Genomic DNA, 26,686 nt, shown 5'->3' with positions numbered 1-26,686 from the left:
AAACCTCACTATTAATAATGACGGCATGTGAAATGAATGTTGAAGCTTTTAGGGCCAATCACAACATTTGCAGCTCTCGCGGAAGACTAAATTAGCGGGGCAGTTTTGGATCCAAGTGATGCTGTTGGCACAATTGTAAAAAGAACCTGGGGCATCAGGTTTGGCATAATTCCCTGCGGGCTTTGTAGCACAGAAGTTGTTGTCTCGAGTTGTGGGTGATGTGGGGATTGTGGGTCTGGGATGAGGGGTAACGTATGGAGGGTCTTTGGTTGGAGTCACTTGAGTCTGAGGCGTTTCTGTGGCGGGAAGGGGAGGAAGATCTGCAGAAATAACGATATGTCATCCATTGTCTGCTGGTCTAGGACTTTATTGTTGATGCATATGAAAGGAAACAGTTTAGCTTGTAATGTTATGTTTACCTGAGGCCAAAAGAGAACGAAGATAATTGATGAGGGTGTAGTTTCCTTGTCGACAGAACTGTCCATGAAAGTCGTCCAGATCCAGAGCCCAGACAAAGGCTCCTCCAAACCTGTTGTCTTTTAGGTAACGAACCTAGATGAGTAACAACAGAAACATTCAAGCAAAACAAATCTATTCAAACATTGTCTGTCTGTAACGTGACCTCGAAGAAGAAAACTACCTTAGTCTCAAAACTTTCTTTGTTGTCATATCCGACCCACTCATTATTTTTAATGGCATAGGGAACTTTCTGGTCCTCAATCAACTGGACATACGCCCCTTGAAGAAAAGTGCAAATCTGAAAAGAGAGTTAAATTCTAAATACCTACTCTCTGAGAGATAAGTTCAATGACTAAATAAAGCTGCCAGTTGCACCTCATAATAGGACCAGAAGCCAGCCTCCCTCGTGAAAGTACCAGCAGCTGCGGGACCACTGGTCGGTGCTCCGACCGCACTGGACGGAGACGACAGTCGGAATGTTCGCCCATATGTGGCAAATCCCATATTGAGCTTTTCCACAGGTGTTCCCTTGTCCCGCCAGTACCTCATGGCAAAGTCCTGAAATGTAAATGAAAAGAGACGAACAGAAATCAAGTTTTCATCCAAAGTTTGTGCAAATTTTAACCATATTTCCGGAGAATCTGCAAGTGTTTCCTGTTATGTGAATTTAAAGAGCCGGGCTTATTGAGACAGACCAATGCAAAGGAGAAGGTACAATTGGCCGCTATATTCACTGTCACAAAATATTGGCTGTTGCCCCCAGAGGCTAATGTGTTGACACACGATATCCAGTGGGTTTTGAGATCTGATGTTATTGCTATTCTTAATCTCTCCAGGTGAGCAGAAACCTTAAATCACATGCTTCATGCACATCTGGATTATTTTGCTAAAACTGTTTCCAATCTGAGTTAATCAATGCACCAATTTTTCCACCGACCAGACAACCTTTTTTTTGTTGTTGAAATTTCCTCTCAGTTTTTTTTTAACTACACAAATTGGCAATACACATAAAAACAGGCAGATGTAAAAACCTATACTCACAGTATTTAAGTAAACATGGTCCCCTGTGTCATGGGACCCTTTGAACAACGGGCTGTTATGTCCCGTCACACTTTCCCAGGTGCCATGAAAATCGTAGGTCATCACATTGATAAAATCCAGGTACCTGATGAAATGCAAGTGAGATTCACTCAAACATGATGGCAGCTGATCATAATGTGCAGAGGAACATTTTGGTGTACTTTGCCAACTCTGCAATTTCGTAGCCAGCATCGATGGTTCCTTTCCCAGCAGGCACAGCAGCAGAGATAAGTAATCTGGGTTTGCCGGCCGCTGTCCTCTCGGCCTCGTAGGCCTCCAGGAGTTCCTGAAAGCAAGTCACCAGTCGTCATAGTCACGTCGTGCTTCATGGGAAACATCAGCTGAACATCTGCACAGTAATTCTGGATCTGACCTTGCATAACAAAGTGAATCTCTGCCGGTCCTCGAGAGGACTTCCTCTCGAAGCGGGGTATTCCCAGTCCAGGTCCAATCCATCAAAACCATACTTTCTCAGTAGTTTGATAGAGGACTGGATGAATGTATTTCTGTTTGCTTGAGTTGACACCATGGTTGTGAATCTGGGCAGCATTTTGGAAACGGAAAGGTGAAGAATACATTATAAAACATATATTGATCTTCATTGATTTGTTTTATGCAAATCATCTCACTTTTGCGTTCCAAAGTTCCAGCCACCAACTGCCAACAGTGTTTTAAGAGTTGGATTCCTGTGGGAAAGTTAAAATTTAGTGTGAAGGAATATTGATTTGACAACAAAATATGTCAGAGAACTTCGGACTGACCTCTGTTTGAGTCCATTAAATGATTTATAGAGTGCCTCATCATTCCATTCTAGGGTGACTAACTCATTTGCCCCATTAATACCAGAAAAGGCATAGATCAGGTGGGTGCACAGGTTTGGATCAACATCGGACGGCATAAACTTCCCATTGCCGGGTCTGTACTGGGACCAGTTCGTGAAATAACACACCAGTCTGGCAGATGACACTTAATATATGAGAAAGAAATTCATTCTGTATTATTTCAGTCCGAATATTTCATAATTAAAAACTATTGCTGGCATTTACCACTGATTAATTCATGAACTCACCCAAACTGCCAAGGGAAAGACAGAGACCTTTTAAAGAGAAAGAGTTAGTACCATAGTAAAATTGCGTAAAAAAAAAAAGACAAGAAAACAATTCAAGAAAACAATCTCGTAGGTTTTTATTCGCAGCTTACCTGCAAGTAGAATCAGCTTGTTCATGGTGAACGTGCTCGGCCGAGCTCTTGCAGTCGAAAGTGAACACTGACTGAATTTGTTTTGCTGGTGAAATCTACACACACCACGATAATCGTTAACCACAAACACATTGTGTCACAAAAGAGGTTTAGTACACACAACTGTTGAGTCCTAAAGGTCAGTCAAATAACAGATTCTTTGACCTTTAACCTCCCAAAGAAAACCTGTGCATGAGAGAATGTTTGTGGTTCAGATTATTGACAGATTAGTTCTTACTCAACGGGTACAGAGTCCATAGAGTGGGCAGTTTTTACAATCTTCATGTTTCTGGTTACCCCCTTCAAGTAAAGACACAGAAACAAAATAAATCAACATTCAGAGTCATGAAGAATAAGGTAGAAATAAATATTTCTTTATTTACATTAGGGCATAACTGTGTTAGGAGTCAAATCAACAAAAGCTGTTACAGAAGGATTTATATTCTTTATTTATGAGTGAAATATGAGCAACTTCAGGCACCTGCTCCTGTTTGCTGATCTGGGCCACAAGTACAGTCATAGCAATACCACAGGCGACCCGAATTAGTTTTGTGCCATTTAGGCCACATTCACCATTTATCACATGTGCCGCTTTAGGTTCACCTCCAGATTACACCTTGCCTAGAGCATTGCATGTTTGCCAGAAAAGGCCCACATTTGTTTTGGGATACTTGGGCCCCATTTACTATTTTACAAACAGGAAGTCCAGAAGTGCCTGAAGTGGCCCACATCTGTGTGCTATCTGGGAAGGGAGACAATCAGCTTCAAAATAAAAGTAACACAAATCTCACTATTACTAATTATTCGAATAAGTAGCAGACTCAGGAAAGCTGCAGTAACAGTAGTTAAGTGGGTCCTTGCAACTGCTTTTATCAACATGATAAACTGATCCACTTCTGTCTCTTCTGATGTGCAGCCAGTGTCGCTCCATAATTCATCGTGGGCGTCGGTCTGTGCATAAACAGGATATTTTTTATTTACAAAAGAAAAGGCAAAGCTTCCTTTTCACCAGATGATTAAGCATCTCTCTAGAATCATTGTCTCAACTTTCCACTGTTTTCTTCTTCTGATGCATGAGGGTGTAACAGCTCCGGTCTCCAGCCGTTCACATCTGCAGACAAACCACGAGCACCAGCCGTTCCTCCGGGTTCTTAGTTCACGGTGGAGGCTGAACGGACACAAACCGAATGCATGAGATGATGAGTTTCATGCCAGGGAGTAGATGGTGTTCATCGGAGAGTGAAGCTCAAGGCCTCCACCGAATTCCAGCTCCCTGACGTCTCTCCTGGTTCCTGTGTACTGGCCGATGAAGGAGCCGTCCTCGTTGAACGGTATCTCTCCTCCATCTCCGTAGTCCACCAGACTGTCGTCACTCTCTGATGGCTTCATCATTGTCTCTATGGACAGCTGGCCTCTCTGAAGCCCTCTCTCTTCCTCCCTGCAAAATAATGGCAAAAAAAAATGAAAGCTCGATGTCAGAGGTGCGTTTTAACCGTGCGAGAAAACAGAAAAGATGCTTAAAACTCAACATGTGAAGTATGAAGTGAAGTATACATGTACGATCATTTATTTCCTTCCTATCAATCACTTTTACTTGGCAGTGCTTCAAAATATACATGTACGTACCTCCGAGGGTAGGGCAGAGTGGAGACACGAGCAATCCTACAATACAAAAGATCGTTGTAAGAGAGGAGGGATCACACTTCATTCATCATACATTCACAATATGATAAAATGTCATATTTAATATTTAATCTGCTATTTACAAAGGCTGCATCATCTATTTAGCATCTGTTCAGGATTGTGAAGTTGAACTGTCGTGTCAACATTTAGTCTTCTCATACCTTTCAAGAGACCTTTCAGTGGTTCAGTGCGAAAAAGAACAGGGTTGAGGTGTTTTGGGGGAGTGTGGGGGGGGGGGGGGGGGGGTTTAGGTAGAAAAGGTAAAGGGTAAATACAAACACACACAGAAAAAAACAGACATTAATGTAAGTATGATCAAAGAGTTATTATAAATACGGGTTATTGGGTTTGTACCCATGCAGCATCGAGCTGAAACTTCATCACCATTAAAGGTATCCTGTGGAGCTTTTGACCAGTAGTAGCTTTATGGAGCAATTTTGATAAAACAGGAAGTGTTTTGATTCATAACACAACTTATAAACTTAGAAATGTATATTTATTTTATATGATAACTCCACAGAGCAGCTTTAATTCACCAAGGAGAATGCTAATGCACATCTTCAAAGGAAATCAATGGCCAGTGTATTTGTTACTGTACAATTATATCTTCACGAGAGCATCATTTGTCACATTTTGAAAAATGATATTATGAACTGACAACTTGAAAACAAAAAGCACGATTTCATACAGAATGTGTATTGTTGTTTCTTTCTTTCGTTTATTTTCCACCAGCTCTTTCCTCTATTTCTTACCGATAATCGAATGATCCCTCTTGGTCTTTGTCATCCACCAGCTCCAGTGAAATGTCCTTCTTTTCTCGTACTGAAATTAAAACAAGCCACCTTGTTATGAGAGAAACACCGGTGATATTTGTGATTATTTTCATTTTTAATGGTTTGGTCCAATGTGACACTTTTAAGCATATTGTTTTTGTCTTGTTTAGAGTTTTACAATCATCTGAAAACAAGGAAAGTAATATTTTCATTTGTTAGGAAACTGGAATAATAGCTAAAACTAAAATTACCACCCTGAGACATTTAATCGTTGAGTCCAAGTGACAATTGGTCAAAATCAAAAATAGAAATTCCCTGATGAGATATCATAGTCAAGGAGCCAACAACAAACTCAAATCAGTTCATGCTTGAGTCCAACTGAACGTTTCCATCAAGCCAATCTTGACATCTGTTTGGACGGACGGACGGACAACCCAAAGACATAATGCTCCTGGCCACTGTCTGACTCTGGGTGGAGGCATAAAAATAGACTTTGATATATTTACTTATTATCAAAATGCTATCAGATTTATGTTCCGTCAATCGATAAATTGATTTATCAACTAGTCCTTTGCTCTTCAGGCCATGAACCACCAGTGTACCTGGATATTTCCCCCCTCGGCTCCTCTTGATGAAGCAGACTATGAGAAGTATGAGCACGATGAGAGCCACAGCGCACATTGTCCCGATGAACCAGCCCTGCGTGGTGATGTCCACCTGGTCCTGAGCATACGCTGAGACACACACGTAAACAGATTAATATACACATCATCAAAATCAACATCATTTTGTTCATTTGGTAGAAAACGATGCGTTGAGTATATTACTTTCCGTGGTGTAGTGCGGTGACTCCTCCGTGTGCCATTCCCCTATTCCGAGGTGAGTTCGCGCCGCCACAGAGAACCTGTATCGAGTGTAGCGGTCGAATCGGCGGACGGAGAAGCTTGTTACGTTTGGAGTGAACTCCTCGACATGCAGCTCCTCTCCCCTGGTGGCATTCACTGGGGCCGGAGAAGAAGTTTGCTACTGTGAGCTGGGAGAACACTTGATGCTGCTCGAGTGCACACAACTGAGCCATTAAGTACCTCACCTGCTCAGTGCAGTGCATACACAAGCGTTCATTACCCTCTGGAGAACACACTTCAATGGTACATTGGCCTCTGAGTGCATATTCAACTGTGCTATTATGTGTTATGCTGACTTAGGTTTCATGAGAAAAAACTTTGCCAGCTTTGGTGAATTAAACCATTACATTTTCTGTTATTTAACCTGTGCTGTGTGAGGAAGACTGCAGAACTCTTCATTAAGGTCTATGAAGACAGGGAAATCCCTCGAGGTATTTGAGTGTGTTCCAGGTATTGGGTTGGTGTACCTGTCTGGTACTTGAGGGAATACCCAGTGATGACACCGTTGGGTTCCGCTGGCAGGTCCCAGTCCACGTAAATACTGTCCAGATGTCGCTGTTGGATCCTGAAGGAACTGGGAGCAGATGGTACTACAGACGAAAACACAGCAGGAGACGATTAACGTGAGATTTGGAAACAAACATTATTCACCATTTGCTCGTGGAGCAAATGGTGAATAATGTTTGTTTCACAATATTGCCACTGTTTTACAATATTGCCACTTTTTTGCCTTTTTCCTAAGTGGTAGTATACAACTCTTGACTCTGCATTGCCCTCTAGTGGATGTATTGGTTGTGAGAAGTGACACTTAACAAGGTTTGAAATGGATCTATCTCTTTTTGTACTTAAAGTGTTCTTCTTCTGTACATATATTTATGGTTAAATGAAAAGCCCACAATTTAATTTTATTTATGTTTCCATGGTACAGCACTTAAATGTGCTTTATAAATAAACTTGACTATATCACAAACTTTTCTTACCTCCTTCAGGTGTTGAGAAGAGTATGTTATTACTGGGTGGCCCTTCATAGCGATTGTTTGCCACCACTATGAACATCTTGTAGTTGCTGTAGGGGAGGAGTCCGGGGACGACCCCCGACGGCTCCGGATCATTGTCTGGAAACGCTTTCGACTTCATCGCCCTGTTCACTCGCAGCCACCTCAGCTGGCTGCTGTCCCTCCAGTAGTAAACCTGAGAGGGGACAAGCATCACGCTCAGTATTTAAACTCCTTATATTCCACGTTTGTTCTAGAAAAGTTTGAGTTCCTGCACATTTGGAAAGGCAACACGTTTATAGCATATTCATACTAAAACCACCATAACAATGCTACAAACAAACTTTATGTTGTAATCAGAGGCTGTATATAGATGTTAAGAGATATGTGCAAAAAATGTCTGGGCAAAACGGAAGACACGAAAGCTCCCAAAAGAGAAGCCAAAATGTCTGGATTGCCCCCTGGTGGTCGGCTGGTGTATAGGTAATAAATCACACCTCCTAAATTGAGTCCATGATCCCAGATTGAGTTCACACACCTTGTATTCCTTCAGCTCTCCCATAATAACGTTCCTTGTGACCTGGTCCCAGTGCACAGTCACCTGAGTGCTCTCGATGTCGGACACTCTCAGGTTCAGGGGCGCAGTTATGGGACCTTCAGGAAAACAGCCACATATTGTCAACAGATGCTGTTTTTTTGTTTTTGTTTTCAGAACTTTTTATTTATCCACCCCTATAGGATAAGATAGGAAAGATCACTAACAACGATTGAAAACACCTACCCTGAAGATTTGAGTGTGGTCTCCAGGTAAATGTTTCTCTATTACCATATGATTCAGTGCATGCAGACACTTACGGTCTTCCCCAGAGTAACCAGTGACGACAGGAGACTCGGGGCCCAGCCCAAAGTCATTGACGGCCTGGACCTTGAGGTCATAGGGAGTGAAGGTATCCGCATCATAGATGTAGTATTTCAGCCATTTGGTGGTGGCGTTCTTCCACTCCTCTCGGGAATCCCTCCTCCTCCACCACACCAGGTACTTGAGGTGGGGCCCGTTCCACTCTCTGTAGGCCAGAGGCTGAAAGAGGGGTTCACAGGAAGCAGCGGTATTTGTTTTTATTACAGAAGAAATCTAAATATCCATCCATCCATCTGCTTATGTTTTTAAAGGTCACGGAAGGGGAAGCTGGAGCCAATCACCCTCACATTCACACCCATGGTCAATTCAGAGTCTCCATTTAACGTAACCCCAGTGTGCTTCAGACTGTGGGAGGAGGCCAGAACACCACACAGATGGGTTTCATGGGTCCAGTTCCTCTTACCTCCCAGCTGATTGCCATGTTGTTCCTCCATGTACCCACACCCTTCAAATTCTTCGGGATGACATCTGGGGCTGTGCAGAATAAAAACACAAATAGTTAGTATATGGTGAAAAAGGCTTAATCATGCCGAGAGGATGAGGGGATGAGAAGATCAATACCACTCTCACGTCTGTACGATAAATAAAACACTGTGTCAAGGAGCCTTGGCTTACCACAGAAACATCGAACCTCGCTCTGTCCAAATCTGCATATTTCCCCAAATATATAAACATATCTCTGTTTCCTAGCTTACAGTGAATTATCTCTGACAACAAAAGTGTATCAGGAGCCTCAAACCCACGTGCACCGCTGCTCTGGAAGCGTTTCGATGGACGACTGGGGCGACTCGCTCCGATTTCATTTATAGCGATGGCCCTGAACTCGTAGTAGGTGAAAGGTGCCAGATGCAGAATGACGGAGTTGAGGTTTCCGGGGTATGTCGACAGGTTTTTCCACTTCCCTGGTAACCAGTCATCATCGTCGTACTGCACTAAGTACTCTGTAAAAGACCAATAAACACGTTCTCTTAAAAACACAGTTTTTATTTCTGTGGGTATATTAAGTTTTGCGGCCCCTACCTGTGACTGGGTTGTGGTTACTGTCCCCAGGAACCCAGCTGAGTCTGACGCTGCGCTCAAATGGATCAGACAACTCCAGACTAGTGGGAGGATCAGGACGGTCTACACACAAAAAAAGCATGAACAATTAAAAAGCCCAACACACTGTATATGGTCAAATATCACCTGATTTACACGTGTCCTACCCATCACCATCAGGCGTGCTGAGGCAGTTTTCTGGTCCAGCTCACTCTTGATGACACAGGTGTAATCACCCTCATCGCCTCGGTTCACATTCGTGATGACCAGATTTGATTCGTCCAGGGAGATTCTGCGGGGCACCGAGTTTCAGTGAGTAAAACAAGGTGAGATGTAGTGAAAGCATATATATGTATTTGACTCTATGTGATTTATTTCTTTTACCAAGGACAAAAGCAGCTAAACAGATTTCCATGAAACTCGGTGGAAAGATGGGACTTGTGTCAGGAAACCAATTGAATTGGAGCACGGATCTGGACAAAGCGGCCAATCCAAGATTCTTTTCACTGATTTCCGAGGGAATAATGAATGGATCTTTATAACACAACAATGGGGCATATTTAGGGGACTGACATTTGAGAAAGGACTCACTCACCTCCAGCCGAGACTGAGCAGCTTTTTGTCTTTCATCCAGCTGGTTGTGACAGGAGTGGTGCTATCTGCTTTCACCCCACACTCGAACCGCACGTCGCTTCCACGGATCACTTTCATACTCTGTGGTCTCGTAACAATCAATGTGGGCTCTGAGAAGAACCGAAAGGTGTATCCGTGTAAAGATGTATTCATAATTCAAAAGAGTTATGAGGGAAACAATGTGATGCTAACCTTTGACCTCTATCCGGACTTGACTTTCATCTCGTCCTGCGATGTTGCTGACGACACACAGGTACGTTCCCTGGTCCTCTATCCGGATATGTTTGATCTCCAGGGTCCCGTTACCGTGGGTCTTAAAGCGATATCCCTCCAGATTCCCCTGTCCATATTTAGACCTGTTGTGTGAACAGACCCATAAACTTACAGTATATTGACACACTGTGAACTCACTCTTTAGTTGTAAACGTCATCTTGTTCTCACCATCGTAATTCAGGCACTGGAGAACCGAAGTAGCGGCAATCTAAGAAAGCGCGACTTCCCTCTATCACCTTGATGAGTTCATTCTTCGGCGCGAGGATTCGTGGTGTTGCATCTGGAGGAAATGATGAGGTCTCGATCTTATAACGTAAAGATTTGAGATCATGTGTGTTGTGTTTTGGTGTTTTACAAAACAAAACTGAATAACAACAGCAACATCTTCAATTCATTATTAATGAATCTTATTATGACTTTGAGGATTGAGTCTAGAGTCCCTAAAATAAACCTAATTTATACAGTGATTTCTTTAGCCATCCCCTTGAGGAACCATTCAAATCTTCCACAACTCATGACTGTATGTTGTAAAATGTAAATGTCACAACGGACAGAGCAGTAACTTACGTAGCACGTTGACAAAAGCATTTGCCAGTAAGTATCCATACTGGTTTGAAGCATTGCACTGGTAGACAGCAGTGTTTGCAGCCGTCACACTGCGGAAGCTCAATATGTCTCCTGACACTTGTCTGTTCGGCTGAGGTACCTCATCTGGAAAAAAATAAACACACACACACATGAAGTAAAAATTCAGCAGCATTAATACCGTTCCGATTTTTTTTGATGACCTCTAAAAACTCACTTTCAATTGGTTCCCCGTTGACTAACCAGGTGACTGAGGGACGAGGGGCCCCATCAGTGCGACATACCAATCGTCCATTTTCCTCAGGAGCCAACACCAAATCACTGGGCTTCTCCAACCAGAATGGAGCCGCTTTCAAATGCAAGTATTGTAGTGGTTTGAATGTTATCGTGCGGTAAGAAAACAAAGAACTGCATCTCTCTGAGGGTGTGTCTCACCTTTGACCCTGACGGTTATTGTGTGCACGATGTAGCTGATCTTATTGGTGGCCGTGCACGTGTATTCACCGATGTCCTCAAACGACGCCTTTTGGATTTGAATCATCTTGTTGAAGTTCTTTAATTTCATGCGAGGCGTCACCGTCAGGTCGTTGCCATCCTTGAGCCAGGTGATGTGAGGAGTCGGCCTTGATGATGACAAACCAGGCTTTACACAGGATGACTTACATCTAATCAACATGTAAAAACACAGGGCAGAATCTGTCACTGAGAACATTAGGCTTGTCTACACTCACACTCCTGCAGCGATACACTCCAGGAGAAGTTCCTCCCCTTGCAGGACCAGTATGGAGCTGGACGAGCCGGTGGGAGACAGCCAGGTGGGGGCAGCCTCGGACATTGTTCGAGCTGTGAGGCAGAGAACCAACCACAACGCACCAGTCACACACACACACACAGTCACAAAACCTGTCCTACAACGCAGGAAAATAGAGGAACACACTGACCACACTATCATACTCACTCGTCAGCACTTTAACAACCACGGGCATCTTCTGCTGGATGACGTTCTTGTAGGGGAAACGGGCGTTACAGCAGTAATCAGTGGTTGAGTCATTGTACAGGACGTTAGAGAAGTATAGGTCTCCGTTGACTCCCATGGAAACCCTGCGGTCCTGCCGCACAGCCTGCATGGTGGGGAACGCCGTCTGGATCGGCCAGGTGAAAGGTCTCGCGTATGAGCCTGTGATGAGACATGGTGTTGAGATTCAAGATAGTTTGTAGGACTGGCAGTTGGAATTCTGCCTGGTCTGTTTGGATCAGATACTTTAATGACCCAGTTAACCTTCATGGATCACAAGCTTTAGAGAAACTTACAGCTGGACATCCAGTGGGTTACGGGTTTGGGGGGGCCAGTGGGAGGGTCACAGGACAACACCAGAGGCAAACCAGCGCTGACCACCAGAGGCTCCAGAATCTCCCTCGGCCACACAGGAGCTCCTGCACAAACACGTCTCCACTGAGCAAAGCTGAGGTTTGTTGTTTTGTGACAATGTGTGTGAAATATGTTGAGAGCTTAAACCGGTGGTTGAAACCCACAAGTTGAATTGAATCAACTAATTGCATCATTTTAACTCTTTAAAATACACTGGTCCACTCGAGGAATGCATGGGATGTGTTTTGGTCTGAAAATCTCCTGGTTCTGTTTGTGCAAAGCATTTTAGGATCCACACATCACCATATAAAGCTGCTGACACAGAACTGCTGCAAACTTGTGGCTCATTCTATAACCGGCCTCATACCCCCTGTATTTCTGTATCTATTTCTCATTGAGACTTGTTCTAACATTCAAAGCGTTGCCTTACAAAGGAAACCAGCATTATTACTCCAATCAATAGTCCTTTTGAGTCTATTTGGAGTAAGGTGCTTAAAGGGCTTCAAAAGGGGACGTCAAGAAGGCCAACGGGTTAAAGGACAAGTCTTGTTGATTTGGTGTTTACATAAGAGTTGCACTAAAAGTATAGAATATCACCTGCCTTAGATTTTACATTTCAATAATTATGCATTGTCCATGTCTTTCTTGTTTATTTTATAGCAAGGATTCTGATGTGAAGGTTCTGTAAACATGAAGCAATAAGATCACACTGATTTGTTTGTATGTATTAAAGTATAAAAGATATTTTGACTACATATAATAATCTTGTTTAATAGGATATTCATTGTGGCATATTGACTGAGTCACTGCCCACCAAGGTCACTGTAAGTCTGTCAGTCCCAGTTCTGAACTTACTGTAGAGTAGCAGTCTGATCTTGTTGGAGTATGCAGACCCGTACTCATTGGAGGCGATGCACTGATACTCTGCCTCATACTGTTCTGGATTGTTCCAGGCGTAGATGTCCAGCGTCCCTGAGCGCCTGCGCATTGATGCCTGAGAGTCACGGGCCACGTTGAAGTACTTCCCATTACGCCTCCACGAGAAACTTCATGAGTGAGCAGAAAGTGGGAAGCGGGACAGAAAAATCAGAGAAGCGGTTTGCAGATAAGGACGTCAGCTTTAAGAAAGAACCGCGTCAGCTCTTACATTGGATGAGGGTTTCCTTTGGCTTCACACTCTATGACCATGGTGTCTTTAGGGTCAACAATATGCTCCTTCATTGACTGCTTTATAATGGTGGGGGGTTGTCTGACTGCAGGCAGAGAAACATGTCGGCTTTATTTCCGAGAAAAGAAGGTTAATCTACACATCTCTCGTTAGAAAGTGAAGTGACTTACTTTCCAGAGGGACGTCCAAAGCCCAAACACTCTGCCAGAACAGCAGCAGCAGCGTTGGTTCCACCAGTGTCCCCATCTTTACAGTTCATTTATTCCAGTGTTCCCAGTCACCAGTTCTCCTGTTCTTAGAATAAATGAGGAGAAAAAGAAAACACTGACAAGATGTTTGTTCCATTGAGTTAAAGTCCAGGACAAAACGCTGAATGATTCTACTGAAAGGATTTACTGATGGTTCTCAAGACGTCCACCTGAAAACATTTTACATTTCACAGTGGTGAAAAAAGTCTGCAGATCTTTCTAGTAAAAGTAAATTAAAGTAAAGCTTAATAAAAGGTGAGATAATGGTATGAGGGGAAATCAGGCTTTGTGAGTCTTTGCTAATAATTTAATGTATAAATCATTTAAAATATAAAAATGGATTGCATTTTATAATGTAATGATAACTGCCAAGCAAATGTAGTTTAGTTAAAAAATAAACAATTTCCCTCTCCAATGTATTTGAGTATAAATAAAAAGTGAAAGTACTCAAGTAAAAGTAACTAAAAACTATAGTATTTGAATGGATGTGAAAAGTAGTCAAGTCATATTTATTCTCAACTTATGAAGAAGAATCCAAATCATTTAAAACGGCCGAGGGCTCAACTGCAAGAATCTAATATTTAAAAATGTATTTGGTTCCAATTTAACTGTCTGACATTTTTTATGTGTAGCTGTAATTTGATATGTTTTATTTTGGTGGGGTCCAGGTGGCATTATCGTTTCCTGATAAGTTTAAACAGCCAATTAAATTGCACCATACAGAGAGGAGTTTTTTAAAGGAAAGTTTTACCTTGTACTTTGTAATTCAAATAAGTTTATATTCACTCAGCTCAAACATAAGATCAGGTGACTAAACTGTCTCCAGCTGTCATGAGTAAACAGAAGTAAACTGTCCCAAAGTGTCTACACAACAAAATATTTAATCAGATCTCTCTCTTCAAAATGATTTAAATCTGTATGCAACAAACCATGAATCATGTTCGTATGATGGAAACAAAGAAAATCCTCACCTCTGTCATACAAAGTTAAATCAGGGCTCCCTCCTCCTCATCTCTGTGGCGTCCGCGGCTCATCGATAATTCCACAGATTTTCCTCCAGGAAATGATTCTGGTTGGTGCAGTTTATCGATCAATGTCCCGCTCCTCTAGATATCAGGTCAAGAGCCCTAGAGGAGTTGATGCACTTCAGTAATAGAGTTTCTTTCAGTCGCTGCCACTTACGCTCTGCCCACCCATCTCATGAATAATGAATGGGCATCACACACCACCTACACCTCACCCACCACACTTCACTGTTCTGACCGGGCTCTCATAACTCTCAACAATCCATTTGCATCGAGCACAGTCACAAAGTTTGTCCGCAACAATCACACAACACGACATACGAGTTTTGACTGAGAAATACAGATGATATTTTTTCCCCAGCCTGGTTTGTCTCTCTCATAATCTTTGCTTGGACAGGGTCCAGTGTGAGCTGACACATCACACTGTGTTGGGCCACATGAAACCACACAACAACCCATATTATGTGCAATTTGCATTCCTGTTGGTTTTGATGACATCAAATTGTGGGCTGTCATTGTTGTTGACGGGAGAGATCTGGGAAATAGTATGAAAGACGTGTTTGTTTCCTTCATATGAATTTTACATGTGAAAAATATCAAGTTACAAGACTCCGTCGCTCTGAAAGAGGGAAATATCCGGCATTAAAGACAACTGTCTCCGCATATTTCTTTTAAATAACAAAACTGTTTTTCTGTGACACACTGTTTGGTTTTTTGTGCACTCGGCCATTCACGTGGATATCCTCAGAGGAGGGAAAGGTCATTCCCATTCAGCTCAGAGAATCCTACTGGGGGGGGGAAGAAGCAGTTTTCTATTCTTGAGACAAAACCAGAGACGCAGGAGAAGCTGTATTTGTGTGAGACAAAAGCCATCTCACGGCAGTCTGACCTGTGTGGGCTCCCTGGCATCCACACAGGGACGGATATGCAGGCCAGCACATGGGCTGAACAAAAGGCTGGTTGGGGGGGAGGCACGGGTAAAATAAGGTGGCATAGCTTAAAATTTATATTAACAAGTCGAATGAAAGAGCTGTTTTAAAAATGAGAAGTTTGTGTGAGTGCATTCCTGATCAATATGGGATGGATTTCTTGTCTTGAGCCGTACCAGAGCTGTTGTGACGTAAACAAACCAGACTCTCACAGCTCTGACGCTCTGTATCCTCTGGCCCTGATCTGCTCTGAGCGTCTGAAACACAAGTTGACGCGTCTCACACAGAAAACAAAAGCAGAAGGGGGTATGTCGAACTACTTGGCTCTCAGAACGGGCTTTTCTCCCCTGACATGGGACCGAGGCCCGGGTGAGTGAGCAGCGATCAGTGCCATGCACCAGATTGCACAGTGAAGAGGCAGAGAGGCGGACAGAGCCAGCTCAGTGACGACAAGAAGGTCTCTATGCTCGCGGGTCTCCTTTGGCACGTGTGTGCCCAGGGCTGGGGAAAGAGCAGATGGTTCGTGGGAGGGAGGGTCCGGACGCACAAGCTGCCCATTCAGGCCCAGAGCACCTATCATCTGCACTGTGACGTCACTGCATCAGGGAGACCAGGAGAAACGGCTGGAGAGAAACTCCTGGTGAGCAGGACACCAGGCGATTGAAACTTTATATCTAACACATTGAAGCACCAGGATTCTGACTGTATGGTGAGATGACAGTAACCTACAGCAACATTTACTTAAAAACATCTGGTACCTAGAGGAGCATTCAGTAGAGCACATACCTGCAGCCCAACAGTCCCCTTAAATGAAAGCAAGCCTTCCAGCTGCAGCAACATTACGTCTCTCAGCTACACATTGGTGGTTGTTGCAGGTTTTTAGACGCATACAAAAAGCCTACAATGCATTTAAATCCACTAGATCCAGATTTTCATTTGGATCTGCACGAAATCGATACCGACCCCAAAATAAGTCTGACATTTTTCATAGAGATTCACAACCATCTGGAAAATCAACAAAAAGGTTGAAAATGTTCTTTCTTGCAATGTGAAAGAAAATTGCTGGATCCGTCCCCCAATCTGGATCTGCACTAAAACTGAATGGTTTCTACTCTGCTCTGTGAAACTGTCAATTATAGCAAAGGTCTGAGCAAAAAATGCTAACATCTGCTTAGCCAGCGATGGAAGAAGTACTCAGGTCATTTACTTAAAGTAGTAATACAGCAAAGTATAAATTATTTAACAATCTGTTACAGGTATATCAGTATGATATTGCAAAAGGTAATGGGATCAGTAAAATCTTATCCGATGATATCACCTCTTAATTTATTTGTTTGTTGTTATATTTTGTGTAGTTAATCTGAATCAACAAAGTTATTCATCAAATAAAAGTAGTTCAATAAAAAGAAAACATTTTCCTTTTCCTTGTGGATTTGAGATGGAAATATGCAAGTAAATTACCAGTAATACAAAATACTTGAATACTTGAGTAAATGTACTAACATTGGCTACATAATACTAAGCTCAACGTAGAGCTGAGGCTGATGGGAAAGCCATTAGGTTTTAAGGTATTTAGTCATTGCACTAATTGGGATTAGCAGTAGTGAGGCTATATAAAATATGAGGGGATCATCAAAGTTATTTCTACTGATCCTGAGGGAAACATGAGCGTCCGAACCAGGTTTCATTGCCTCAATCTGATAGTTGTCAAAAGAATTAATTAAACTTAGCACAAATGCCAACTTCACAGTCCCACTGTAAGGAAACGTTAGATAACCAAAGTATTTAGACTCTTGGGAACATGAATGTCATAAATCATAAATAACTGAACAGATATTTCAGAGTCAAGCAAAGTGTTGAATCGACCGACACCAGTTCAGTTGAGTGTCTGGTGTGGTTATAAATACAAAGACCCAGGATTAATGTGCAGAATTATGTAAAACTTAAAAATATAAACATAATAATAGTTAAATACACTGCATTTGTCCCCACTGCACAGCCTCATTGAAAAGTATATAAATCCCGGCCAGTCATCTCAATGGCAGGTGTGTTGACTCATAAATCTGCTGATGCGGTTGTGGACCCGTCCCACTTCTCAGCTCAGACTGTGACATCATGAAGACCTTGACTTCCATTCACGCTCGTCTTGAACATCAGCTGGAAGGCCTGCAGTGTATTAACAAGCCGTAACACAGTGTGGGTGAGATGGTGAACGTTTGCGTTCCTACCTTTGAACGTCCCGTTCCTCTCGCTCCCACTCATCCAGCGTCAGCGTAGATTCACTGCGTCTCCGAGCAGAGCATCACTTTTCCTGCAGCGTCTGCGTTTGGTGATATTTGTGCCCCCGTCATTTTTAGAGCAGATGAGAGATAAGATAACAGAGGCTCATGTGGGCCTGAGAGCTCGGGTCACACGCTTGGCAAACAGGGCCGAGAGCCTGTTATAATAAATCCATTGTGAAATCCACACATAAATATAACGTCATCTCCACTGAGACGGGAGGGTGAAGTGAAACTGAGCTGATGTGTCAAGCAGAGGTTGGTGAATTAGATTAAAAATGTCATCAGGCAACTTTCTGGCAAAACAATGAACTTCATCTTGCATAAAAGAAATAAAATCAACTTTCTGTCTTTTTGAATGTTGTTGGAGTGTGAGCGTGCTGGAAGGGGGCGGGTTACTGACCTTGTGTCTTCACTCTGGCTGGCACGAACGCACACTCTCCCTCACAAAGCGGTTTCTGTCTGGAACAAAGTCAGTCTATTGTGGACAGGGAGGGCACAGCTTCCACACACATGGGGGGGGATTTAACCCGTCACCTCCGGGAGACTGGAGGGCTTCATTGATAAATCATTTGTCAAGATCGAGGTGATTTAGGATTTAGTGAGGGAAAAAGTCTTAATAAATATTAATTTATTGTAAATAAATATTGATACAATTGTACAATATGATACAACAAAAACATATTGTGACATAGTTTATATCTTATATAATAGTCAACAACTCTGAGAAATACATTTTAAAAGAGTTATAGTTGTGTCTAATAAACAGTTTCACATATGAAACTTGCACAAAGCTTTTCAAACAAAGTGCATGAGAGTGCTTGTGTTATTAATGTGCATATTCGTTTTGTGCGTCTACGCCAACAAGTCAAACAAAATGTTTTACAGATGTGAGACCTGTTGACAACGTTGCATTTATATTTTATACAGGAAAAAATAATTATCATTAAAATACAATCTAATAACAGTCTTAACCAATTTGTCAGCAACTGTCTGGCTTCTCTATCCCTCTGGAGCTTGTCTTGTATTTAATTCAATTTTAATTCATCGAAAATCTGTAATAAATGATGGTAATTGTTCCACATTCTAAGCTGATGCATGCTGATCAGCAATAAATCAAGGATAAAATTATAGAGAAATGGTAAAAGTCTGCAGCCGTATACTGGATGTGGTATCACAGTGGTATGAAAATAAATATATCTGCTGCCTCCATCTTCTGGATGAAGTGAATATCTGCACAAAGGTCCACAGAACATCCATTAGTTGTTATTTATGGGTGATAATTCAACCTTGACCAATTGGTGGACCAACCAAAACAATGATGTCATCATCCATAGAGCAACCTGGCAAAAATGACGAAGCAGCAGCAACTAGTAGAGCTCTCAGTAGAAGGTTCCCTGGGAAAATGGTGAATATGTGCAAAAAACGCCTCTCACATCTCACAGTGTTAAATACAATTTAAAAGAATACTGGATCTTTACCAAAATGTAATTGTCTCTTCCCTGACTCTTTACCGTATCCTTCCACCAGGTTTCATTGAAATCTGTTCTGTTGTTTTTCTGTTATCTTGCTTACAAATAAACAGACAGAGGTGAAAACATAACCTCCTTGTACATTTCACCAAACTAAGACAGGTAGGAGGTTTTAATGCTGCAGCTAATCGGTGTTGGTGCACTCATGTGACCACAGTCTGTGTATGTGAGCACCTGCACAGAGGAATATGCATCTTCTCGTAGATTTGCCTTGTACCTCCTCACACCCATCTCTGTTTCATCTCCCAGGCCCGCTCGCTCATCCAGTCTTTGGTTCTGCTCACAGCCGACCGCTCTGGCCCGAGCACCAAACAGAGCCTCGCCAACTTGAGCCGGTTTCTCTCCAGGTAGATCTGGGTGTCTCTCTGCAGCTGGTTCATGGCGCGCGGCCGGCTCTCGTCCAGCGACACCAAGGCGCTCAGCATGGGGTTGAAGCGGAAGTAGACGTCCGGGGCGAGCAGGTCGTCCAAAAGGGTGTGGACCCCCTCGGTGTCTGTGGCGCTGCAGATCAGGTTGCTGATTTTGGCCCTCAGGCTGGTGGAGGTGGCGGGGCCCCTCGTAGTATTGTCATAGCGACCGGTGCCGAGGGACAGCACACACTGGAAGGGCTGGTTGGGCCACAGCAGACGGCTCTCGTGGACGGCCAAGGCACAGGGGTTGTTCAGGAGGATTCCTCCATCCTATAAAAACACATAGAAATAGATCAACAGTATTTAGTTCATAATAATCTCTCTTTTTGATTTTGCTTGATTTCACACATTAAAGTTTGAATGTAAACAACACAACTTGTCTTGTTGTCCTTACTCATCCCCGACTTTGTTTTGTTATCCTTTTTTCTATAGGGTTAGGGTTAGTTATTGTAATTTTTCAAGTTACAGGTTGCGATCAGCACTGCGATCAACGATCTGCACTGAAACTTGGTGTAAAGATGCAGTACAGAATGTGCTTTACTTTATAAAGTTTTCATTTCCTCCCTTTCTCTTGGATAATCCAAAGAAAAATGTATAAGCACTGATGAGGATCTTGTGTTTTGATTTACTGAAACTTGATGTTCAGTCTCCTCCATCACCCAAGTACATTTTTCTGCAGTCCCTTACTTTCATCAGATGTTTATTCCATTTCACTCTCAAACTAGAATTACTGCCATGTGGTTGTACGCCTCTGCCAACCGGTGCAGTCCAAGTGAACATTTGTGCCAAATTTGATGGAACTCCCTCAGGGTGTTCGAGAGATATCGTGTTCACAAGAATAAACCAGACGCACAACAAAAAAATGAACATGTGAATGTATCAGAGACGACTGTAGTTTCCTACCTGGTGAATGTCACTTTGCAGGGTGAACTCCTGGAAGTATCCCGGGGCGGCTGATGATGCTCTGACCGCCTCCCACATCTGGTATCCTGAGCCTCCTGCGTAGCGGCTGAGAGAGCCGGGTGTGTGGTTGTAGTTGCGGAAGACAAAGGCCTTTGGACTGGTGCCCCAGTTTACCACTGCACTCACTGCAGAAACCTTAAGCAGATGCCAACAACACCCTATGTTAAACAGTGGTGCTTGTAGCCATTATCCAGCTGTATCAGTGCCATAGTGATCATATAATTAACTGCAGTGGTGACTGTGTTCTTACCTTTGGACTCAACTCATCTCTGGCTGTTTTAATAAGAACTTTATTTCCCAGCTTTTCTCTGAAACAGGATAAATCAGAACATTCAGCCGGAGCAGACTGGATCGTGGTCGTATTGACGTGCAGGCAATTAAGAAAACACACATGCAAATACAGAAATGTGCTGCAAATAGCAAAAGCGACACCGGAAATGTTTCCAGGGGACCCAAAAAAGTGATGAACCCGCTGTAGTTCAATGCTTTGTGAAGTTCAATCACCACTGACGAGTCGCAGACTTCATTAACTTCACAAAGCATTGAACTACAGCCAGGTTCATCACTTGTTTCACTCGCTATTTTGATCTGTATTTGCATATGATGTGACTTTTTGAAGCACAGGTGTCAGGTGTTTTTTAAGTTTGCACGTGTTTTCTCTATTTGCTTGTGTTTTCTTAATTTGCAGTGCGTCGAGCTCTCTCGTCCACCGTAATATCTTCACTGAAGCACACGTGTATCGTTGTTTGATTCTCTACCGTAATATGTTTTCCCACGTCTCAGTGCTGTAGTAGGAGTGATTCCAGCCCATCTTCACGGTGCCGACCAGCGGGTTCTGACGAAACACCTCGGAGCCAAATCGCCGATACATGTCGAAACACTCCTCCAGGGAAAAACGAGCCAGGCCCAGCATGAAGGCCAGAACGGCACCTTTAACGAACCCATGCAGAGACAGAGGAGTGAGACATTATACATTCCAGACTGACTCAGCATGGAGATGCAGCTGACGACAACAACTTCATTCCGTTGTGTTTTTTCTTTTCGTCACCTGTGCTCACTCCACAGATGTAGTCAAACAGCTGGTGGATCTTTCTGCCCGTTTCTTCTTCCAGTAGCTTTAACACCTGCAGAGGCACCACTCCTCTGCAAAATGCAAGGACAAAACACAGGAACACAAGAACACACACATTATGACGTGTGAACTGTGTTACATTGGTATTTTGGTCAGGATTTAAAATATATTTAGTTGTAAACAGCTCAGAGCAAAGAGATCGTTTTTATCAAGGTTCTGGGTTGAGAGAAAATGAATTGGCTAATATTATGATCATCAATATTTTTTCACTATATTTACTCATTTCTCTGCTGGTTTTGATCAATAATACAAAAAATAATCAACAAAGTCTCAAGATAAGACTTTATTGATTTCTGGAGGAGATGAACAAGCTCCAGCTCAATAAATTATCTCCATGTTTACCAGCATCAAACATGGACTGTACATAAAGATAGTGAACAACATAACTGCTCTGCAAAAGCCAAAGTTTCTTGATCGCCACCTGGTGGCTGACTGAAGTGTAGGTGATTAATCCCATCTCCTCAGTGGGTGTGACAAGGACCAACCTAAAGTCACAGTGCAAAGATGGTTTCTGTCTTGTTTGGTAGTTTATATATCACATTGATATATGATGTGTTCAAGTGTTCATTTTCGAGGAAGTTTGGATTTGATTGGTTATTTGATACCACGGCTCCAAATTATGTCATCGATGCAAGATCTATTGTTCTATCTACTGTTCTACATGATGAATGCTTTTATTTGGTATTTAAGTATAATTTGATGCCAAATCTACTGCTCTTTTACTTAGGTACATTTTGAATCATTTTGAGTCATGTGAAATGAGCAATTTGAAGATGAATATGAGGCCTTACATCTCTCACTATTTTCTGATGTTTCACAGACAAAACAAAGAATCTATAAACTAAGAAAATAAGTGAAAAATTCATTGATAATGAAAATAATTGTAAGTTGCAGATATGATTTTGTATTTATCGTGGAAGGAAAATAATTCATTCATAATAATAATAATGATAAATAAAATGGATACCTTGTGCCACCACCATCGATCGAGAGCACCCTAATGCCGCTGCCTTTGACTGGCTCCACATAGCCAATCAGAGCCAAGGTTTCTCTCAAGGCGCTTTGAAGATCATGGTCGTCCCTGTAGCTTCGTTTCTTCCTCAGCAGTGTGACTGCAGTTTTGTCCTGGAAACAGTAAAATCATCTTTAAAAACTCATTCGCTGCGATAAAAACTGTCAGTAAAACTCTCAGAAATGTGATTGTTTCACATCCGACAGACCTGCCACATTAAAGCTCTGCATGAAGGGTGAAGGATGAGGTGTTCGTTGAGCGCCTCCACGCAGGCGACCAGAGCTCCTGGAGATGAGGCCAGTCCCAGACTGCCAATCAACCCACATGTGAGTTCCTCCACCTGCCTCCGACTCAAGATGATCTGACAGAGACAACCATGTGTTATGGGCTGTTTTAGTTTTATTTAGTTTTATTAGCGATCGAGTATTAGGGCCACAATGAAGAAAAAAAACATTCTTAAAATTATGAGAATAAACTAATAATTGAAAGGAAAGTTATAATACTATGAGAATTTAGTTGTTATTTAAGAAGAAAAAAAGTAATTATCATATTATGAGAATAAACAAAACATTCTAGATAAATCGATAAATGTGAAAATCTCATAACATGTGACCTTAACTGACCTTTTTATTTAATATCGCCCCCCGTGCAGTCATGGCAGGTTTGGGAACACGAGTCTGTGACAAAGGGCCCAGTTTGAGGTAAGTTCCCAGGAAGTCAGGGATGGCACTTGTAGGGTGGCGAAGGAAGTCCAATAAAGTCACGGGTTTTCCGAGTCTCTCAGAGGTTTCAGATCCTGAATCCACTGATTTTCCATCAGTCTCCTCATCCAGTTCACTTTGACCATTGAAATACTGGTTGATGTGACTGGCCGTCTGGAAATAGTTCTCCCCAAAGTTTGTTGCGACGTGGCTGCTGTGGAAAAGGCCTCCAGTTTCAGGGCTGGTGGGATCCTCTTGCTTCAGTCGGGACGTGGCACCTTGACTTTGTGAGGTAGACTGCGTTGAACGTGGAGAAGTCTTTTCCACAGGAAGTTCCTCTCTCCTGCTCTGAACCTCATCTGACACCTTTGCACCAAAGTATTTATTAATGTGTCTGGCAAAGTGAAGGTAGCCCTCCTCCCAGCTGCTGGAGAAATCTTTCTGTTCAACTGTTGCCTGTTCAACACTGGATGTCACTTCTTCAGCGTTTACAATACAAGTGTTTGACATTTTCTTTCTCCTCTGCCTCCTGTGTGTCCCTATGGTGGAAGACATTTTAACATTCTCCTCTAATTCCACTTTTGCAAAACCCTGGGAAAAGACGGAGTTAATGTGATTAGCCACGTAGGTGTAGCTCTCTCCGAATCTGGTTGCCAAAGAGCTGATGTGAAATAATTGCAGTGCAGGCCTTTCCTGGGTTGAAGGAATTTTTACTGAGCTCTCCTGTTGGTTTTTGTATTCACGGACCTGTGGGGTGTCTTTGTCCTCTGAGACACTTTTCTCTCTGGCTCCTCGTTGACTCAGACTGCGCCTCTGGGACCTGCCAGGGAATGCCGGCGTTGCGGCAACAAGACAGGCATTTGCAGCTAGAGGTACGATGTCCTTAATCTTGAAGTAGTTGTTAATGTGTCTGGACAGTCGATGAAACGATTGGCCGAGACGTCCTCCCAGTGAATTCCAATGAACACTGCTCTGTGCCTCCTCAAAGATCCCAATGGGAGCTTCGGCTTTGAATACATCCCTATTGGAAGAGGAGTAAAAACGCACAACCTGTGGATGTTTGAAGCTGTGAGCATTAAATCCTGTGTCACCGCGGTTTAATTTTCGAAACGTGGCTTTTCTTGTGAATCTGGAAGGATAAGTGGGTGACGGCAGTGAATATCTGTAGAGCGAGGCCTTGGCGAGACGAGGGTGCTTCCTGAGAAGGCTCATGAGGTGCCTGATGGTGCAGTACAATCTCAACGTCCTGTTGGTAGAACTTGGACACATGTCGGTGCAGAGGTAACGACCCTGATCAGTCAATCAAAGTCCAAATGTCACTCTTGTTCCGCCATTGATTTAGGCTCTTGAAGCAAACTCACAAGAAACTAGAAGAAAACTAACAAAAAAAGCAAACACATTAAAACAAGATTAAGATAACACTTCCTGGAGGTTTTACTTTCTGCTAAAGACAAACATCAACATGAGAACGTGCTCACAATGACAACACCAGCATGTGGATGTTCGGTCGGTACGATGTTTATCTTCTTAGCTACAAACATGTTCAATTCAGATTCTTTTCAGACCTTCTTGAAGTGACCTAACTTGTGATGGATATACACATCAAAAGGGAAAATATACTTGTTCCACGTACACGTATGACCGTTAGACTTCACCTCCTTGATCCCCATTGTCCCAAGTCTGACAGACTTTAGTCACAACGCGGTCAGTCGACTGATGGCCCTGGAGAAAATGATAAAAATGGATGCTGTGGTCTAGGGCCTTTCAATTTCATGGCAATCTATTCAGTCACTAAGATGGAGGGATCAGCATTTACCCTCTGGGGACTATGAATATCTGTACAGAAATTCATGGCAATCACTCACATTTAATATTTCAGTCTGGATCAAAGTAAGAACTGAAACAATAGACTGAAATCACCAACCCTAAAGCCAAATAGGGCTAAACATGTAAATTACAAATGTCTATTGTTTACCCAGAAAACAGCATGAAAGTTATATTAACCTAAATTTACTGAAACAATGGTTCAAAACACAATTTCCTTGAAGAACAGTAAGGACATTGTCTCCTCTGTAAACAAATCCCACTTAAAGGAGTGCTTGAGCTGATCACACCGAGTTCAAAGATCTTTCCACAATAGCTCAACAAATCCACGGTTTCCGAGTACTGTCCCTTCTGGAATGTAACCTGAAGCCTTAGGGTAAATATATCAGTCTACACACTGTAAACAACTCTACCTTCTGTCAGAAGACTTATGTCGGCAACATGAAATATTTGAGAGAACAGACAGCTTTGCTTTTTGTTGCTTTCATGTCCCTGCGAGATAAATGCACCATTCTCCTTCTTAAAAAGTGTATTTTTTCAAATAACCAAATCTATACCCACTCAAAGTGTTTCTCTGATGCCTTCACAGAAAGAAAGGAAAGCAGCTTAGGTGTGCAAACATCTACTCTGGTTGTTTTCCCATGTAAGTAGGGGAAGGTCATGAACCTAAGTAGCTTACTTACTGCAGCTCCTCTAACCTTGACACAAAACATCTGATAAAAAACGTGTTCGACGAAGATTTACCTGCAGCACAACACCTACTTCTCCTTCCTTTACAATTCCTCTTCAACCAACTTTCTGTCCTTGGAAAGTCAAGTACAACTCTTCTGACAAACTTTCAGGAACTCCAATTCTACTATGTTTTGACACCTTACTCTTCTGTGGTGCTGGGCTTCAATCTTATTGGCTGAGCTGAGCTGGGGGGCGGGGGGGTGGTGCAGCGTGGCCAATGCTCGGTCAGACCACACAGGCTTAAGGTCATGTGTTGTCTCTGCTGCACTGGAAGCACAGGTCTAAAATTAGGGAGGGGTGTGATGGGGGGGGGGGGTTGACAGCTTGAGGGTCTCAGTGAAGTGATGTACGCGGCTTCTTCCGTGACATCACATGATCTCACACACACACACACACGCACGCACGCACACACACGTCCAAAACAGACACAGCTGTGACGCACTTTCTTCGAAACCATGTGCACTGACAATGTCAATATTTTGGTCATATGAAATTCCAAGTAGGTACTTTTTTAGGATACTGCTTTTAGGAGGAGCTAAAATTAAACTACATAATCAGTACCTTTACATGTACCCAGTACATATTGAGTGATTACAAGGTGCTGACAGGGCACCACATATAATTATATAATTATACATATACTTTCCGGTAACTATTATGTAATTGACTGCAGGTGAATGAAGGAGCCATTTGTTATACAGCGGAGTATCAAATCCTTAAAAACATATACACTTATTAATTCATTATACTATTATATAACAAATAACTATTTTATAGAT

The 26,686-nt window shown here is 42.6% G+C and overlaps 3 protein-coding genes across 5 annotated transcripts; all 3 read right to left on the bottom strand.

The window, feature by feature from the left end:
* Positions 1 to 2,873, bottom strand: LOC117765208 (acidic mammalian chitinase-like). Of its 2 annotated transcripts, none has more exons than XM_034591533.1 (11): positions 2,740 to 2,873; positions 2,609 to 2,635; positions 2,301 to 2,505; positions 2,169 to 2,225; positions 1,913 to 2,078; positions 1,701 to 1,825; positions 1,501 to 1,624; positions 835 to 1,017; positions 641 to 757; positions 420 to 552; positions 1 to 320 (listed from the first exon to the last, which is right to left on the bottom strand). In XM_034591533.1, exons 1-11 carry the CDS (start codon positions 2,762 to 2,764, stop codon positions 49 to 51), a joined length of 1,434 nt encoding a protein of 477 aa, XP_034447424.1. In that variant the 5' UTR covers positions 2,765 to 2,873; the 3' UTR covers positions 1 to 48. The 2 variants fall into 2 exon arrangements, with proteins under 2 accessions (XP_034447424.1, XP_034447425.1); XM_034591534.1 differs by having other exon boundaries at positions 141 to 320; positions 420 to 536.
* Positions 2,874 to 3,131: 258 nt separating this feature from the next.
* nfascb (neurofascin homolog (chicken) b) lies at positions 3,132 to 18,052 on the bottom strand. Of its 2 annotated transcripts, XM_034591530.1 has the most exons (29): positions 18,005 to 18,052; positions 17,551 to 17,759; positions 14,340 to 14,495; positions 13,291 to 13,409; positions 13,100 to 13,205; positions 12,808 to 12,998; positions 11,895 to 12,017; positions 11,542 to 11,760; positions 11,315 to 11,426; positions 11,019 to 11,206; positions 10,801 to 10,932; positions 10,566 to 10,709; positions 10,167 to 10,278; positions 9,917 to 10,080; positions 9,687 to 9,834; positions 9,259 to 9,383; positions 9,074 to 9,175; positions 8,797 to 8,994; positions 8,457 to 8,527; positions 7,990 to 8,212; positions 7,673 to 7,788; positions 7,120 to 7,330; positions 6,607 to 6,729; positions 6,062 to 6,235; positions 5,837 to 5,968; positions 5,214 to 5,283; positions 4,623 to 4,634; positions 4,405 to 4,440; positions 3,132 to 4,216 (listed from the first exon to the last, which is right to left on the bottom strand). In XM_034591530.1, the coding sequence occupies exons 4-29, from the start codon at positions 13,364 to 13,366 to the stop codon at positions 3,985 to 3,987; spliced, it is 3,540 nt and encodes a 1,179-aa protein (XP_034447421.1). In that variant the 5' UTR covers positions 13,367 to 13,409; positions 14,340 to 14,495; positions 17,551 to 17,759; positions 18,005 to 18,052; the 3' UTR covers positions 3,132 to 3,984. The 2 variants fall into 2 exon arrangements, with proteins under 2 accessions (XP_034447421.1, XP_034447422.1); XM_034591531.1 differs by lacking the exon at positions 18,005 to 18,052 and having other exon boundaries at positions 13,291 to 13,414; positions 17,551 to 17,961.
* A 159-nt stretch (positions 18,053 to 18,211) lies between these two features.
* LOC117765207 (calcium-independent phospholipase A2-gamma-like) lies at positions 18,212 to 26,071 on the bottom strand. Its single transcript, XM_034591532.1, has 10 exons — positions 25,920 to 26,071; positions 23,274 to 24,718; positions 22,859 to 23,011; positions 22,606 to 22,763; positions 21,555 to 21,649; positions 21,265 to 21,436; positions 20,757 to 20,814; positions 20,447 to 20,641; positions 18,959 to 19,813; positions 18,212 to 18,834 (listed from the first exon to the last, which is right to left on the bottom strand). Exons 2-9 carry the CDS (start codon positions 24,618 to 24,620, stop codon positions 19,355 to 19,357), a joined length of 2,637 nt encoding a protein of 878 aa, XP_034447423.1. The 5' UTR covers positions 24,621 to 24,718; positions 25,920 to 26,071; the 3' UTR covers positions 18,212 to 18,834; positions 18,959 to 19,354.
* Between the last annotated feature and the right edge of the window lie 615 nt (positions 26,072 to 26,686).

This window comes from Hippoglossus hippoglossus, chromosome 7 (genome assembly GCF_009819705.1).
Source record: "Hippoglossus hippoglossus isolate fHipHip1 chromosome 7, fHipHip1.pri, whole genome shotgun sequence".
Classification (NCBI taxonomy): Eukaryota; Metazoa; Chordata; class Actinopteri; order Pleuronectiformes; family Pleuronectidae; genus Hippoglossus; species Hippoglossus hippoglossus.
This window is presented reverse-complemented; position numbering and strand designations above follow the sequence as displayed.

Coding starts and splice junctions, on each gene's coding strand:
- LOC117765208 (XM_034591533.1), bottom strand. CDS start 2,764: ATGAACAAGCTGATTCTACTTGCAG. Junction 1,826..1,912: donor GATTCACTTTGTTATGCAAG/GTCAGATCCAGA, acceptor ACTTGCTTTCAG/GAACTCCTGGAGGCCTACGA. Junction 1,018..1,500: donor ACCATGTTTACTTAAATACT/GTGAGTATAGGT, acceptor TTTACATTTCAG/GACTTTGCCATGAGGTACTG.
- nfascb (XM_034591530.1), bottom strand. CDS start 13,366: ATGGGGACACTGGTGGAACCAACGCTGCTGCTGCTGTTCTGGCAGAGT. Junction 8,528..8,796: donor CTTCCAGAGCAGCGGTGCAC/GTGGGTTTGAGG, acceptor TATTCTGCACAG/CCCCAGATGTCATCCCGAAG. Junction 4,217..4,404: donor ACTCTGCCCTACCCTCGGAG/GTACGTACATGT, acceptor ATTATTTTGCAG/GGAGGAAGAGAGAGGGCTTC.
- LOC117765207 (XM_034591532.1), bottom strand. CDS start 24,620: ATGTGTCCAAGTTCTACCAACAGGACGTTGAGATTGTACTGCACCATC. Junction 23,012..23,273: donor GGGCGATATTAAATAAAAAG/GTCAGTTAAGGT, acceptor TGTCTCTGTCAG/ATCATCTTGAGTCGGAGGCA. Junction 20,815..21,264: donor ACGTGGGAAAACATATTACG/GTAGAGAATCAA, acceptor ATCCTGTTTCAG/AGAAAAGCTGGGAAATAAAG.